We start from the raw sequence: 14,986 nt of genomic DNA, 5'->3' as shown, positions 1-14,986 counted from the left end.
ATTTAATTACTTAATGTACATTTTTTATTGTGTTTATTATTAAGTTTTCAATACAATTTTTTCATCAAAAATATAGCGTCTCTGCTGTTAAAGTTCAAGGAGCTGAGCATGCAAAAATTTATTTAAAATAAAAAAAAAAAAATTAAAAACATAACCTAAAACATGGCGGTGGATTACGTACTTGAGGACCTTATGGGCAAACTTGGTGAGTACAGGGATTCTACAGTCTATAGCTGCCACGTAGCATATAAGCTGTGCTACAAGTACCAACGATTTTAAAATCAAACTGAAATTTAAAAGCAATAACAACACGCATAAATTGAAATAATCATACATTAAATGTTATCAGCATGGGTTAATATTTTTACAAATACATTCATACATTTGCCTACATACTTGTTTATTTTTATAGCATATACAAAAGCCTAAGCGATCGATGGCTGGCGAAGTGAAATACGAATATGTATTTTTGAATACTCAACAAACGCCAAAAATAAATGTTTCCGAAAATTTGAGAAATTTACCGAACAATTTGAAAATTGACATGCTTTCAGCCTTCAAAGTTCCACAGCTCTCAAGTTTATATTCTTAAGTTATATTTGCCTTCAGTTCGAGGTACCAAGTGTAGCCATTTCCTTCTCCACATAATCTCTCCAGCGGTGTGTATAGTAGGTCTTCATCTTCCCCTGCTTCCACCCACAGGCACAGAAACGAAAACCTTCAAAGCTGGACTGCTCTCTTCCATCCGGACAACATGACCTGTCTCTTGATTAGATGTACTATGTCAATGTCGTTGTATATCTCATACAGCTTATCGTTTGATCGACGGCAGTACCCGCCATTGTCAATGTGCAAAGCACCATACATTTTCCGCAAACCATTTCTCTCGAACACACCTAAGGCCGACTCATCAGATGTTGTCATCGTCCATGCCTCTGCCATATATAGCATGATGGGAATAATGAGTGACTTATAGAGTTTGATCTTTGTTCGTCGCGAGTGGACTTATCTTTCAATTGCCTACTCAGTCCAAAGTAGCAACTGTAGTGATACTGCTTTGGATGTCGAGATTAACATTGTTGTTAGTGTTAATACTGGTTCCAAGATGACGAAATTATCTTCTGACGGAGCTTATGGTTTTGCTTAACATCACCTTACACTGTCGTATTAGCTTTGCAGAGATATGAAGTTCAGTCATAGCGGCATAGAGGCAGTTCCTCGTCGTGCTGTCGAAACTGTTTGTAAAATCGACATGCTGTGTGTCGATCTTCCTTTCACGGGTCTTTTCCAAAAAAGATGGTAAAGATCTGGTCAATTTAGATTTACCAGTTCGAAAGTCATACTAATACAGCACAATCAGTTTGTTGACGGTGGCCTTCTGTGTTTCACACACTACTCTCGATATGACCTCAAATGCAATATTAAGAAGGCTTTTCCAACTATAATGGACGCAGATTGTGGGTTCACCCCTTTTGTGGTTTGAATAGAGCACACTTAAATTCCGATCGCCGGAATCAAGCTGTTGAATAGCTCGGCTGGCAATCCATCGGAAGCCGGCGCTTTGTTGTTCTTCAGACGGCTAATTGACATTCGGACTTCTTCATGGACGGGCAATGGAACGTCTGCTCCATCGTTATGTTAGTCGCCGCATCTTTCCGTAGAGTTTTCGAGCTGTACCCCTGTCGGCCAGCTTATTAAACTCTTCATACTCACACACTTCGGTCTCTTGTGTTTTGTCTGTAGAAGCATCACGGTTCACTCTTCAGTTCTCGATATGTAAGTATGAATCATAATTAGCATCATAGTATCGTCAGAACTTCCATATTTTAACAATCGAAAATAGTATATACATATAGTACATGTAATTAAATTCTCAACTCTCACAGTATTTCAACTCTTATTTTATCAGCTTCACTAATGTCTAGAACTACACAAACTAAAACGTTTTTTTTTTTAAATAAAATAAACAGCTTTGCATTTCTGTTATAATAAAATGAAATAAATTATTATAACTAATAAAGGTAATTAACATCATTTTCATTCTTGTTCCGTCAAAGTAATCTGTGGACCCAGTGGCAAAAAGTCCAAAAAGTTACACTGATAAGACTTTAACTAGCTTTAAGCGACTAAATACGGATATTCAATATATTAGAAATTAATATACATATGTATTACATACATATATCTATTACTCATGTACATATGTATGTACATAAGCAATATTTAAGCACTTGACATTGATTTCTCAATAAATGAGTCGTTGGCAGAAATACCCAACCTGATAAAAATACAAGTTCTTTGAAGAAATGTGTACATATGTATTTTTTATTAAACTAGAGACGCCTGTTTCTTATAGCCCATCCGTCTCGCCATTTGGTTGCTCGAAATGTTTGAGCTCTAGCTACTTGTGGAAAAATAATTTGCATGTTATTTATTTTATAAAAGAAAGTTGGTTAATTTTTATACAATAAAGTCATTTTATGTCTAACTCCATAGAGGAGTTAATCACTTGTTGTTCTCTCTAGATAGAATTATGTTAATTTATACCAGTTGTTTGTTCGATAAGCTACTCTCCAAGATCTCATTTTGTAAAATATCATTCCATCTTCCAAGAGAATTAACTGAAGTCGAAAGCTTTATACAATTTTTGTTATAAATCATAGAATATAGGCTTGACAGTTAGTAAAATAATCTAGGTTCTTACGATTTGGGAGAATACTATATACATACATCTATTACTCCATGTTCATTTAAATCCCCAATTTGCTATAATATGTGAATTTTTGGCAATTTATCCAGCATTAGATAAATCAATTGTTCACAAGAAAAAATTACACATCTGTTGAATACGTTGGTTGATCGTTGGTATTTGTGTAAAATCCATGAATTGTTCTGCCATTCTTCCAGCCGTTTTCTACGGTGGTTCTCATGCAAACACCTCAATAGGGGCAAATAGAACTTGTTAATTACCGTCTGTCCCTTCAGACGAAATTCATGATGCACCAAACCATGAATATCGAGAAAAACAATGAGCATTACATTGATTTTTGAGCGGCTTTTTTCTTTTGGTTTCGACACGTTTTTTCCCGATGATTGCTGACTTGTATGCCAAACTCATGAAATATCTCATTGGTAGATAGAATGATCTCCATGAAGGTGGTATCGGAGTTCATTCAATCAAGCATGTCCACAAAGACCTTTTTACGGTATTCTTTTTGAAACGTATTAATTTTTCGCTTAAAAAATCATTAACGAGTTTTGGTGCCCTTTCTTAATTACTTTTATAAGAAAACTATTTTCAACCTACACAATCTTTAAATTGTTTTCATAAAATTTTAATTCTAATAAAATGTTGGAACATTTTTGTTTTAAAATATTTTTCTTATTGTTTTTTTACACTTTTGCTTCACGCTTTTATTTAAGAATTCGTTTATACTCCTTAGTCTTAATATTTTATCTATAAAATTTATGAATATGCTATTTTAAGAGTCGCACGTTTCCAACTAAGAAAATGTATATGTGTATGTATAATTTTTGCTAAATTTATCAATGCGCTTGTTAGGTAAAGGGTGATCCATTTCGGAGGAATGGCTTTTTTCAATCGAAAACTTTTTTTGACATTTATTTTTTTAAAGATTATCTTTTTCAAATGTTGGCCTCGGCTACGTCTCTGTTGCGTCCAATTTTTGATGACTCTTTACATCGACTGGTAACCGGTGAATGGCACGCGTAATGTTTTGCTCCAAGTCTTGAATCGAAGCAGGTTTGTCCGCATATATAACCCCACGGGAAAAAATGTACCGGTGTGATATAAGACGATCTTGGTAGCCAATCGACCGGCCGAAAATGTGAAATTTTCTGCTGAACGAAGTGTTCTCTCAATGTCTTTTCGCCGAGATTGAGTGTCTCAATTTCAGGTATAAAGTAGTCGGTTATCGGTCGTCATTGACGGTTTCGTTCTCATTGGCATAATTTTTGAAGAAATATGGACCAATGATTCCATCGGCCCACAAACCACACCAACCCGTTTTTTTTTTTAATTAATGGAGCTCTTGAATCTCTTCAGGTTGCCCTTTGTCCCAAGTGTTCCAATTTTGCTTGTTTACACATTCATTGAGCCAGAAATGGGCCTCATCGCTGAACAAAATTTGGCTCGGAAACGACGAATCTTCTTGGAGGTTTTCTAAAGCCCATAGAGCGAAGCGAAGTTGTAAAGGTCGAGCAGCGTCAATTCTTAAACAAACTGTATTTTGTACGTTTTCAATTTAAGGTCTCGACGTCAAATGCACCAGTTGCTGCGAACGGCGAAGATGCGACTCTCCACGGCCTTCGTGCACTCTCTCAGCTACGGCTGCTATATTTTCTTCTCTGCGTGCTGAACGTGGTCTATTCGGTCGAATATTATCCAATAATAAATGCTGAGTCTCAAGGTGGGTGCTGGTGTTGCGTATATTACGCTCAGTAGGCCGATTATATTGACCATAAATTGAGCGAAGCGCGCGAAACATATTTTTTACAGCATGTAAATTTTCGTAATAAATTTGAACGATATGGAAATGCCAAATAATGCAGAACAAAAATAACATGACAGCTTGACAAGACTCACGCGTGATCTGTCAAAAAGAAGCTTTTGAAAAAATTTCCTCTACTTGGATCATCCGTTATCTTAGTTTTATCGTCCAGATCATCTTAAATATATAATTATTGTTATGGCCTTTTATAATGCTTTGTCAGTTTCTCACCTTTCCCATTCACGCGCTAGAAATTCGTTAATTGTTTGTTGTCATAAATTATGACGCATTTAATTTAAAATTCTAAATATTTATAAAACATTCATAAATTTTTAACACACAGTTTAACTGATCCACTTTTATAAATGTCAGACAAGCACATTATTACTTTGGGCATTCAAATATTTTCGAGCAGTGGAAAAGTTTTTATTAAAATAGCATGTTTTTGTGTGAACTAAATTATATGTATATGTACCTTAATTAAATATTTGTGCAAAAAAATATTGTCTCAATGCTTTGTATATATGTACATATGTATGAAGGTGTGTCTACAGAGTTGGCTTATCAATTGAATTGTGTTTGTGGTCGCCTCTCTTGTACGAGTTTTCGTATTTACTTGCCCTCCCGTTGATTTGTAGCTTATCATAACCAGAACATGGCAACAGATCTGCCGTATCTATTTTACTTTTGGCAGGAGTGTACGGACTGCCATACATTTTGCATAAATATACAGGGTGGTAAATATAATGATTGCCTTCGTTTTCTTCAATATATGCCATCTTGACAGTGACAGCTACAACAACTGGCGAAAATTTGACCTAGACTCCTTCAAAAATGTATTCAAAAGACAGACTAACAAGCAATTTGAATATGATTTAATTGAGAGTACTGGCTAATTTGAAATATCCCTAGATTTGAAACGTTTGAGTCGTCTTGGTCATCTCCAGAAGATAACATTGCTACTTCTTCTTTGTTGTAAATAGTACGAAGTCCAATCGACAGTCATTCCAGGGGACTGCACATGATGAACCCGCTTCAAAGCGTAGAAAAACGAAACAGTTGGTTGACAAGGTAATGGCGTTGGTATTTTGGGATGCGCACTATTACTATAGTTATTGGACACTTTGAAGCATAAAATAGCCGAAAAACGGCCGCATTTGAACGAACAAGTGTTGTTTCCCCAAGACAAAGCACTATGTCACAAGTTAGTGAGAACGATGGAAAAAATCCCTGAATCGGGCTTCCAGTTGCGTTCGCATCCTTCTTATTCTTCAGATTTGGCCCCAAGCGACCCTTGTTGTTCCGATCTTTATAATCTTTATTTAAAATGAACTTATCAGATGGTCAACAAGTTTGATGCCACATTTCTTTTATATCATTGGGATAATGAGAAAACACAGCAATTTCCCTTAATTTTGATTTACATACTTTTCCTAGCTTTATGTTGCATACTTGTTTTAAAGTGTAAAATTTTGTTTGGCATAAAATTTGGGCTGGCGGATTATTAATAAATTTTCCATTGAAATTGTGACCTAAACTTAAAAATAGAGTCTTGCTCCAATCCCGTGTAAGAGGCAAGTTCATTGGAAACTGACTCAACAGAACGACTATTACGTATATACATACTTAGCATAAAATCGTGCTATAGAAATAGCTTTCTCGAAGAAAGGGAAACAAAAATAGTAATACATGTATTTATATAAATATACCGTTATTTGAATTGTGTTTATTATCTTTAAACTTTTAAAAGTAGAACAAACATACATACAAGTATTTACCACCCTGTTTATGACCTATTATATTCATATTGATAACAGATTAACTGTACACTATGTATTTTCTGTATTATATATATATGACTGGCATCGTTTTAGTTCAAGGATTGGATCTAATCCATCGAGTATATTATAAATTCTCAAGAGGTCTTATGATTTCGTTTGAAGTGTTTTTTCTGCAATGTGATAATCTATAATAAATATGTGAGAACACTTATTGAACATCCATTTATTTTTATCAATATTTTGCGTCCGCAAATATTTTTTTTTTGGTGCTATGCGACCAAAATGTAGCAATTAAAGTTAGGTTAATAACGATTTCATCACCAATTTCTGCAGCTAGTATGTTTGTCAAGTGAACTTAGGTGTTTTGTGTGATTGAATATTTTTTACTTGCTTTTCTTCTAGAAAGACTTAAGTATATTTAAGTTAAACTTCCTTAGATTCTTCAGACTTGCAAACAAAAATTTTCATGTATATCAAAATTGTGTTGCTTGTAATAAAGCGTGATCCATTTCGAGGTTTTACAGGAAAAACAGAGAAACTTAAAATTGAATGGGGAATGTTTACTACTTGTATCATTCGAAAGTACATTCTTTGGCATTTGGCATGAAGATTATCTCTTTCAAATGTTAGCCGCGGCTAGATCTCACATGGTCTATTCAACGAATGACACGCGTGATGTTCTGATCCGATACCTGAATCGAAGCGGGATTGTCCGCATAGACAGGAAAAAGTCTAACGGTATGATATCACACGATCTTGGTGGCTAATCGATCGACCCAAAACGTAAAGTCTTTTCTCAATAAATCCATTGATGAATGATTTGAGTGGGAAGTGACATTGTTGAAACCAAATGTCGCCGAGATCACGAGCTTCAATTTAGACTTGAAGAAATCGCTTATCATGACCCGATAACAGTCGCCATTGGCGGTTACGTTCTCATCGGCATCATTTTAAAAGAAATATGGACCGATGATTCCACCGGCGCAGAAACTACCCCAAACCGTTGTTTTTTCTGAATAAAATAGCTCCTCAATCTCTGCGGCGATTTTACTTATTTACATACCCATTGAGAAATGGGCCTCACCGCTGAACAAAATTTGACTTGAAAACATCGGATCTTCTTGAAACTTTTCATGAGCCTGTAGGGCGAAGCGTTGTCGCTTGGGAAGGTCAAGCGGCTTCAGTTCTTGCACGAGCTGTATTTTGTAATTGAATTGAATTTAATATCCCAAGTTGCTCCGAATGTCGCCGAATCGACTCTCCACGGTCTTCGTGTACTCTCTCAGCTACGGTTGCTATGTTTTCCTCTCTGCGTGCTGGACGTGGTCTATACCAATCGAATATTATCCAAAAATGAATGCTGGGTCTTAAGATGGGTGATGGTGTTGCGAATAGAACGCTCACTAGGCCGATTATGTTGACAATAAATTGAGCGGAGCGCGCGAAACATATTTTTTACAGAACGTGAAATTTCGTAATAAATTTGAACGATTTGTAAATGTTGTTCAGGCGAAAGTCTTACCATAATGAAATGCCAAACAATACTGAATACAGAAAAAATGATAGGTTGACACGACTTACGCGTGATCTGTCAAAAAAAAAAAARGGCTATTGAAAAAAGTACCTCTATTTGGTTCATCATAATCGATTAAAATCGCCTTTATCTACACATTCATTTACCTATACATACTATACATATAAACAATGCTAATTAAATTCTACAAAACTTGTATTGTATTGGCTATGAATTATATTTTTGTATCAAAATTACTTACATATGTAAATACATATTTTCACTGTGTTTATTTAATCATCCCAGTTCATTGTACTCAAATTTATATTATGTGTCGCAAAGTATTTATATAAATATCTATAATTGTATGCCTACAGTATGAGTATATGTAATTTTATTTACATGTGCCAATGTTCAAGTTTTCAATTCTGTTTTAACTGCAGACTGAATAACGACATCATTGGTTTTCCATGTGTCTAGCATTAAAATAAAAATATTATAACCGCATTTACATATGCATATACATATCTACATACATAGCCATCTGCAAGTTATTTTTGCACTATGCAGTAAGAAAAGCAAAGGAACTGCTGTTCATAACAATACATTTCTAGCAATAAGTATAAATGCATCGACATCCCCTGTAGGAAAGAAGGCAGAACTTAGCAAGTTTCTGCAAGAACTGGAAGTCGACGTTATGCTACTAGCTGAAATCAAATTATTCAAAAAATCAAATACTGTTGAGAGGCCATTCGGCTAACAACGCACAGAACAGATTAGCTGAAGTACAAGAAATATCTTAGCAGTCATATGCAAGAGGAAACTGAAGTTGTGTGTGCAATGGAAGACAATATTAACTTATTCAACGTCTACTGAAGCAACATCAAAACCAAGAGATAGTCTCCGAAGAACAACAGGAACCAATAACAGCCTAATTGAACGTCTTGTAACCGAACTACGAAGCCTGCGCCGAGAATGACAACATCTAAACTTAAATTAAAAGTTGCCTCGAACGAATTAAGGAAAGTTTTATAAGGCGAAGAAGAAGCGGACTTAAAATGTTTAATTCTACTTTAACGCCACACTATTCTCAAAGGTATGTACTTACAATGGAAGTCCGAGAAAAATTTTAAGCCACCAGTAGAAATTGAAAGACCGCTCAGGGAAAAAACGGTGTTTGGGCCTGTTCTGAAGAAAAAACTGTTTTGGGGATCATTATTGCCAAATTTTTCAACCCCACACAGTAATGAACAATATTTCGATTTCAAATCTGCCCAACAATGTACTGAGGATTGTTCCCGAAGTGTATACAACTCCATCTGAGATAAAAGTTATAAAAAAAAGTTTGATAAAAAAAATCACCTGACCACCTAACACTGCAAGTGCTAATACGTTTACCAAATATTGGTTTTCATTTCTTGTCAATGCCAATCTAAAGCTTGGTTAATTTACAAAAACATGCAAAAAGTCGCAGATTATTATGATAGTGAAACCGGGATAAGACGCAACGCTGCCGTCGCTGTTGTCCGTTCACTCCAAGCTTTTTGAATAGTATTGCTTTCCAAAATATCTCTTTTTCTCCACGAATACGAAACTTTGCCAAATAATCATTTCTGCTTTCGTGAACAACACGGTACTTGTTCAGTGTTCATCGTATCACTAATGAGGTTATTAGGGCATTTGAATTGAAAGAGTACTGCTCCGTGGTACATAAAATTAAATTGACTTTGCCAAAAAACTTTCATCAGTTAAAGCTAAACAATTTATCCCAGAAGAGTATCCAATTATGGTTGGTGTAACAAAAGGCAGCATTTTGGGGCCAATACTATACATATATATTACATATGTCTTATTTAGCTCCTATACTCCAACGACTGCAGTAGTACTAACCTCGACATTCGCAGACGACACCGACATATTATGCCGAAGCACCCCTTTTTTACGATTTTTTTCGAAACACATAGTTCTTCAAATATATAGATTTTGTAAGAAATAATCACTAATTAAATGAGTGACAATAGAAATCCCCTTTTACATAGAAATTATGCGAAAGGCAACGTGACCGTAAAAAACCCGTTTAGCCAGTTAAAAAGTAATTACACATTCTGAAACCATAAACGAAGCCATATACTGGAATGCGACTGATACGAAACTTTAAACAGTTAATTTGTTCAACACATGTCGAGAACAGCGCTCGGATGCAGCACAATCGATAATTAATTATTTACAAATGCATTTATTGAAAACTATATAATAATGCTAACTGGTAATATAAATATATTAATTAAGCATGAAATATTTAACATTCGGGTTTAGCGATCGTATTATTAGAAAACTAGAAATTAATCTTACCACACATATAACTCATAAATTTGGTTTTAATTCCTTTAACCTAACACAAGTCAATCACCTACTTGAGCGGCAATAGTTAGGCCAGTCTAGAGCCCTCAAAGATGGCATAACTTCGCCAATCTGACCAAATTCTTTGGAGATTCTGGTGTTACATTGGAAAATAATTTATTCCAAATTTTTTGCAGATATCTCGGTAAATCAAAAAGTTTTCTACACAAGCATTTAATTCAGATAGTTCAGTTTGTATGGCAGCTATGTTATATGTGCTTCCAAGAAATAAGTAGCTGCTTGGAGAGAAAAGGACGCGCGTCCAGAGGACTTAGATAAATCGACTCAGCTCGTCACGATAGTATACATTATTACAAGTATACCTGCATATCCTGTTAAGCATATAAATAATAAAGGTGCTTCAAATCTCGTTTTAATATCATCGAAAAGTTTTTGGGATCAACGACTTTCTTATTGTTTTATTCGCAATTTCGAATCCGGTTGCTAAAGTCGACTGTGGAGACTTATCTATTCAAAAATACTTATACTATTCAAAAATAGTTGTACAAAGAATTTTTTTGTTCAATCATACTACTGTGATCAAATGGAAAAGTGAATTTTTAATTTATACTTCGCGTGTTTTTAGAATCGGTAAATTTTCTTCTGTAAGTTGGTAGTACTGTTAGTGAATTTCGCGTCAAAATAATCATTAGTATTTGAGATATGCGTCGTTTTATGAGGCTCTAAAAGTGATTTCTTCAATTTTTCTTATGTCTGAATTTATTGAACAAAGAAGTGCGAAAATGCATCATCTAATACTGGCTCAATTGAAGATATAAAAGCTGAATCGAAGAAGGCTCTGATGGCCATCACGACGGAGGATTTTTCCAAGTGCTGTATATACTTTGAAGGAGATGAAATGGACAAAACTCGCCTTTCAATTTGATCCCAGTAGTATGATTCTTTGAAATAGTAAAAAGAATAAAATATTTTATTTTTTATAAAACAAGTAAGGAAGAGCTAAATTCGGGTGTCACCGAATATTTTATACTCTCGCATGACAAGTTTCATCAAAATAACTCAATTTTTACTCAAGTTACAGCTTGCACGGACGGATAGACAGACATCCGGATTTCAACTCTACTCGTCACCCTGATCACTTTGGTATATGTAACCATATATCTGACGATATATACTGTTATTAGCAACTTTATTGAGAGAGTATAAAAATGATGCCCTCTAAATTACATGAAAATATCTGAGAGATTTACCGATATTTTCGATGAAAAATTAGGTTACGTTAAGCACTGAGTTGTTCGTGTAACGTTCGATATCAGGGACCTTGAAAAGTTATTGTCTGATCACGACAATTTTTCTACAAGGGATACCTCAGCTCAAATACCGTATTTGTGTAAAGTTTTATTCCGCTAATGGATAATGTATATATTATACAGAGAAGGCATTAGATGGAATTCAAAATAGCGTTATATTGGAAGAAGGCGTGGTTGTGAACCGTTTTCACCCATATTTCGTGCATATAATCAGGGTGTTAAGAAAATATTATATACCGAATTTTATTGAAATCGGTCGAGTAGTTCCTGAGATATGGTTTTTGGTCCATAAGTGGCTGACGCCACGCCCGTTTTCAATTTCTAAAAAAATCCTGGGTGCAGCTTCCTTCTGCCATTTCTTTCGTAAAATTTAGTGTTTCTGATGTTGTTTGTTAGTCGGTTAACGCACTTTTAGTGATTTTCAACATAACCTTTGTATGGGAGGTGGGCGTGGTTATTATCCGATTTCTTCCATTTTTGAACTGTATATGGAAATGCCTGAAGGAAAYGACTCTATAGAGTTTGGYTGRCATAGCTATAGTAGTTTCCGAGATATGTACWAAAAACTTAGTAGGGGGCGGGGCCMCGCCCACTTTTCCCAAAAAATTACGTCCAAATATGCCCCTCCCTAATGCGATCCTTTGTGCCAAATTTCACTTTAAAATCTTTATTTATTAGAAATGACACTTTATAATTTTTCGGTTTTCGTCATTTTGTGGGCGTGGCAGTGGGCCGATTTTGCCCATCTTTGAAATTAACTTTCTTATAGAGCCAAGAAATACGTGTACCAAGTTTCATCATGATATTTAAATTTTTACTCAAGTTACAGCTTGCACGGACGGACGGACAGACGGACGGACGGACAGACAGACATCCGGATTTCAACTCTACTCGTCACCCTGATCACTTTGGTATATATAACCCTATATCTGACTCTATTAGTTTTAGGACTTACAAAMAACTATTATGTGAACAAAACTATAATACTCTCTTTAGCAACTTTGTTGCGAGAGTATAAAAAAGATTGAATAGAGACTGTTTTTTGCTCGAGGACCCCATGTAACCACTACAAATTAACGGCGCGTATATAATTTGTATACAAGTTTGTAAGCCACAAGTTTTTTGAATTATCCTAGGAATTTTTTCAAAGTCAATATAAAGAATTTTTACACAGAGAACAATAAACATAATATCTCATTTTATTTTCTTTATATGTAATCTTATAGGATGCGAATATTGTATACTTTTTGTACAACAACCTTGTGGAAAAAGTGAAAAAACGCGAATTTAGTCGGTTTCCGTGATAACCCATGATCTGTGTATCTATATATATATATATATCATTTTCTTACTTGTATATATGCACATATATGTATTGTATAGCTTCGTATATGCCATCTAATGAATTCGAACCCCTTATTTAACCCTTTTAATTGATTTGCAATTTTAATTAATTAATCTCATTGCTAAAACACTCACGGCTACAAAATACAAGTGTGGGCTTTAAATTGCTGTTGAGCGATGGCTTTGTCTATGTGTATATTGCATATTTTGTGGTGTGAGTGCAACTTTTGCTATACTTAGGTATTGTTTTCAAATAATTTTCTGTGTAATATTACATAAACTTGACTTTGAATTTCAGGTTTTATTACGTTCTATTGTCGACATCTTTTTGACTTTTATCGTAAAGCGTACATGCGACATATCCTTTAGTTATTGGGCGATTCTAGCGGCTTTCGATGAACTTTTGGTAAGGTAATGGGATCTCAAATTGTCGGTGACTGTTTAACTTCAATTTATACTCGATTGTTTCCGGATTATGCGGTACCTCGTGGCATTTTTGCCACGAGAATATTTGTTATTTTTAATACAATAAAATGCTTGGAGCCCGTGTATTCAAACTCTGTATTACAGCTTCTTTCATGTTCTCTTCTATCGACCTAAATTTTGAATATATTCGGAGTTTCTTTGCAGTCCATTAGATATTGTAATAGAGTTTGATATGATTTAAGTCTTTACTTTTCCTACTTTTCTTATGAGAATCTCCTGAGGATATACTAATACAATACTTTTTACTGGTTTTTACCTTATTTTCATATATTTATTTATATATACTTTTTTCTTCAGTCCATTACATAGATCGGTAGCAATTGCCCATCTTTCCTAATATGGTTTGAACACTTGCGGTATAGAGAGTGGTAGTTTTTAGAGTAAGCTGTATTCTGTTTAATAAAATGGTCAAAGGTAAGGATTTGGATCTTTGAAAAAAAATATCGCAAATTTAAGGCCTTGTAGGATATGACGGATGACATTTTACCCCCATTTTCCTAAGAAGAAAACGCAGCTTGTTTATGTTTTTATTTGACTTAACTGTTTGAAATAAGCTCAATTTCAAATTCAATATTTTGACTTCGGGGGATAACTTCGAAACCGGAGCAATTGTTGTTTCCTTGCCCATGTAACTGTCGAAAAAAATCGGTTTGGTCCAGAACCCAGTCGAGTGTAGTACTTGGTTTTTAGTGATCTGAAACTTTTTGGATTCTTTTTTCAGAACATCTGCGAAGAAGGGGTTTTTATTTTTGTAGGTTGTATATTGTATAGAATTCTAACTTTATTAAAGAAAAACACGGAAACTTCAATTTTAATGGAATATTTATTATCATTCGACAGCATATTCTTTTGCATTTACTTTTTGAAGATTATCTCTTTCAAATGTTGGATTCTCAGATGGCCCATCCGTTGAGTTCAATTTTCGATGACTCGTTCAAGCATTTCGACTGCTAACTGGCGAATGACAGGAGTGATGCTTTGCTCCAAGTCCTGAATCGAAGCGTGTTGGTCTGCATAAATTTTAGACTTTACACATTTCCACAGCAAAAAGTCTAACGGTCTAATATCACACACGGCTCAAAACGTGAAATTGCCTGTTCGCCGCAGTTTTCTCTCAATAAATCCGATGCGATGTGTGGGAAGTGGCGCCGTCTTGTTGAAACTAAATGTCGAGATCACGAGCTTCAATTTCAGGCATCAAATAGTCGGTTATCATAGCGCTATAACGGTCGCCATTGAGCATCGCACCCTATAAAAATACTTTCTCGAATATACATTAACTCAATCTAAATTACTTAGCACGATTCTATGTCCCAGCTAAAATATTTGCTAGCTAACAACAGCTGTTGGCGTAACACTTAAAATTCTATTATCTGTTTACATATGTATGTACTATATATAGATGCGATATCTGCACTTTTGTCTAATCGGTAATGTAAATATCACAGTGTTGAAGTACAACTTTTACATATGTACATATACATGTTTTGACGATATGCTTTATTTATACACACATACATATAGACTCGTAAATATATTCCGTCTGAGTTTTTAAAACCAAAATAATACTTCTCGACTAACTGTGATACAGATACTTAAGTGCACAAGCAACAGTACATATAGTATTATATGTCTGTATGAGCTATAAGTATCAACATACATATATAGTATATCAATGTA

The 14,986-nt window shown here is 34.8% G+C and overlaps 1 protein-coding gene across 3 annotated transcripts in view; it reads left to right on the top strand.

Moving 5' to 3' along the window:
- Positions 1-14,986, top strand: part of LOC108975186 (organic cation transporter protein) — a 31,262-nt gene that overhangs the window by 624 nt on the left and 15,652 nt on the right. For all 3 annotated transcript variants that reach the window (XM_018943524.1, XM_018943526.1, XM_018943523.1), the window contains exon 2: positions 77-205. In XM_018943524.1, coding sequence (XP_018799069.1) covers positions 163-205 — 43 coding nt within the window. In that variant the 5' untranslated portion in view covers positions 77-162. The remainder of the gene's footprint in view (positions 1-76; positions 206-14,986) is intronic.

The sequence above is a fragment of the Bactrocera latifrons genome, unplaced genomic scaffold (assembly GCF_001853355.1).
Source record: "Bactrocera latifrons isolate USDA-ARS-PBARC rearing strain unplaced genomic scaffold, ASM185335v1 scaffold_62, whole genome shotgun sequence".
Lineage (NCBI taxonomy): Eukaryota > Metazoa > Arthropoda > Insecta > Diptera > Tephritidae > Bactrocera > Bactrocera latifrons.
This window is presented reverse-complemented; position numbering and strand designations above follow the sequence as displayed.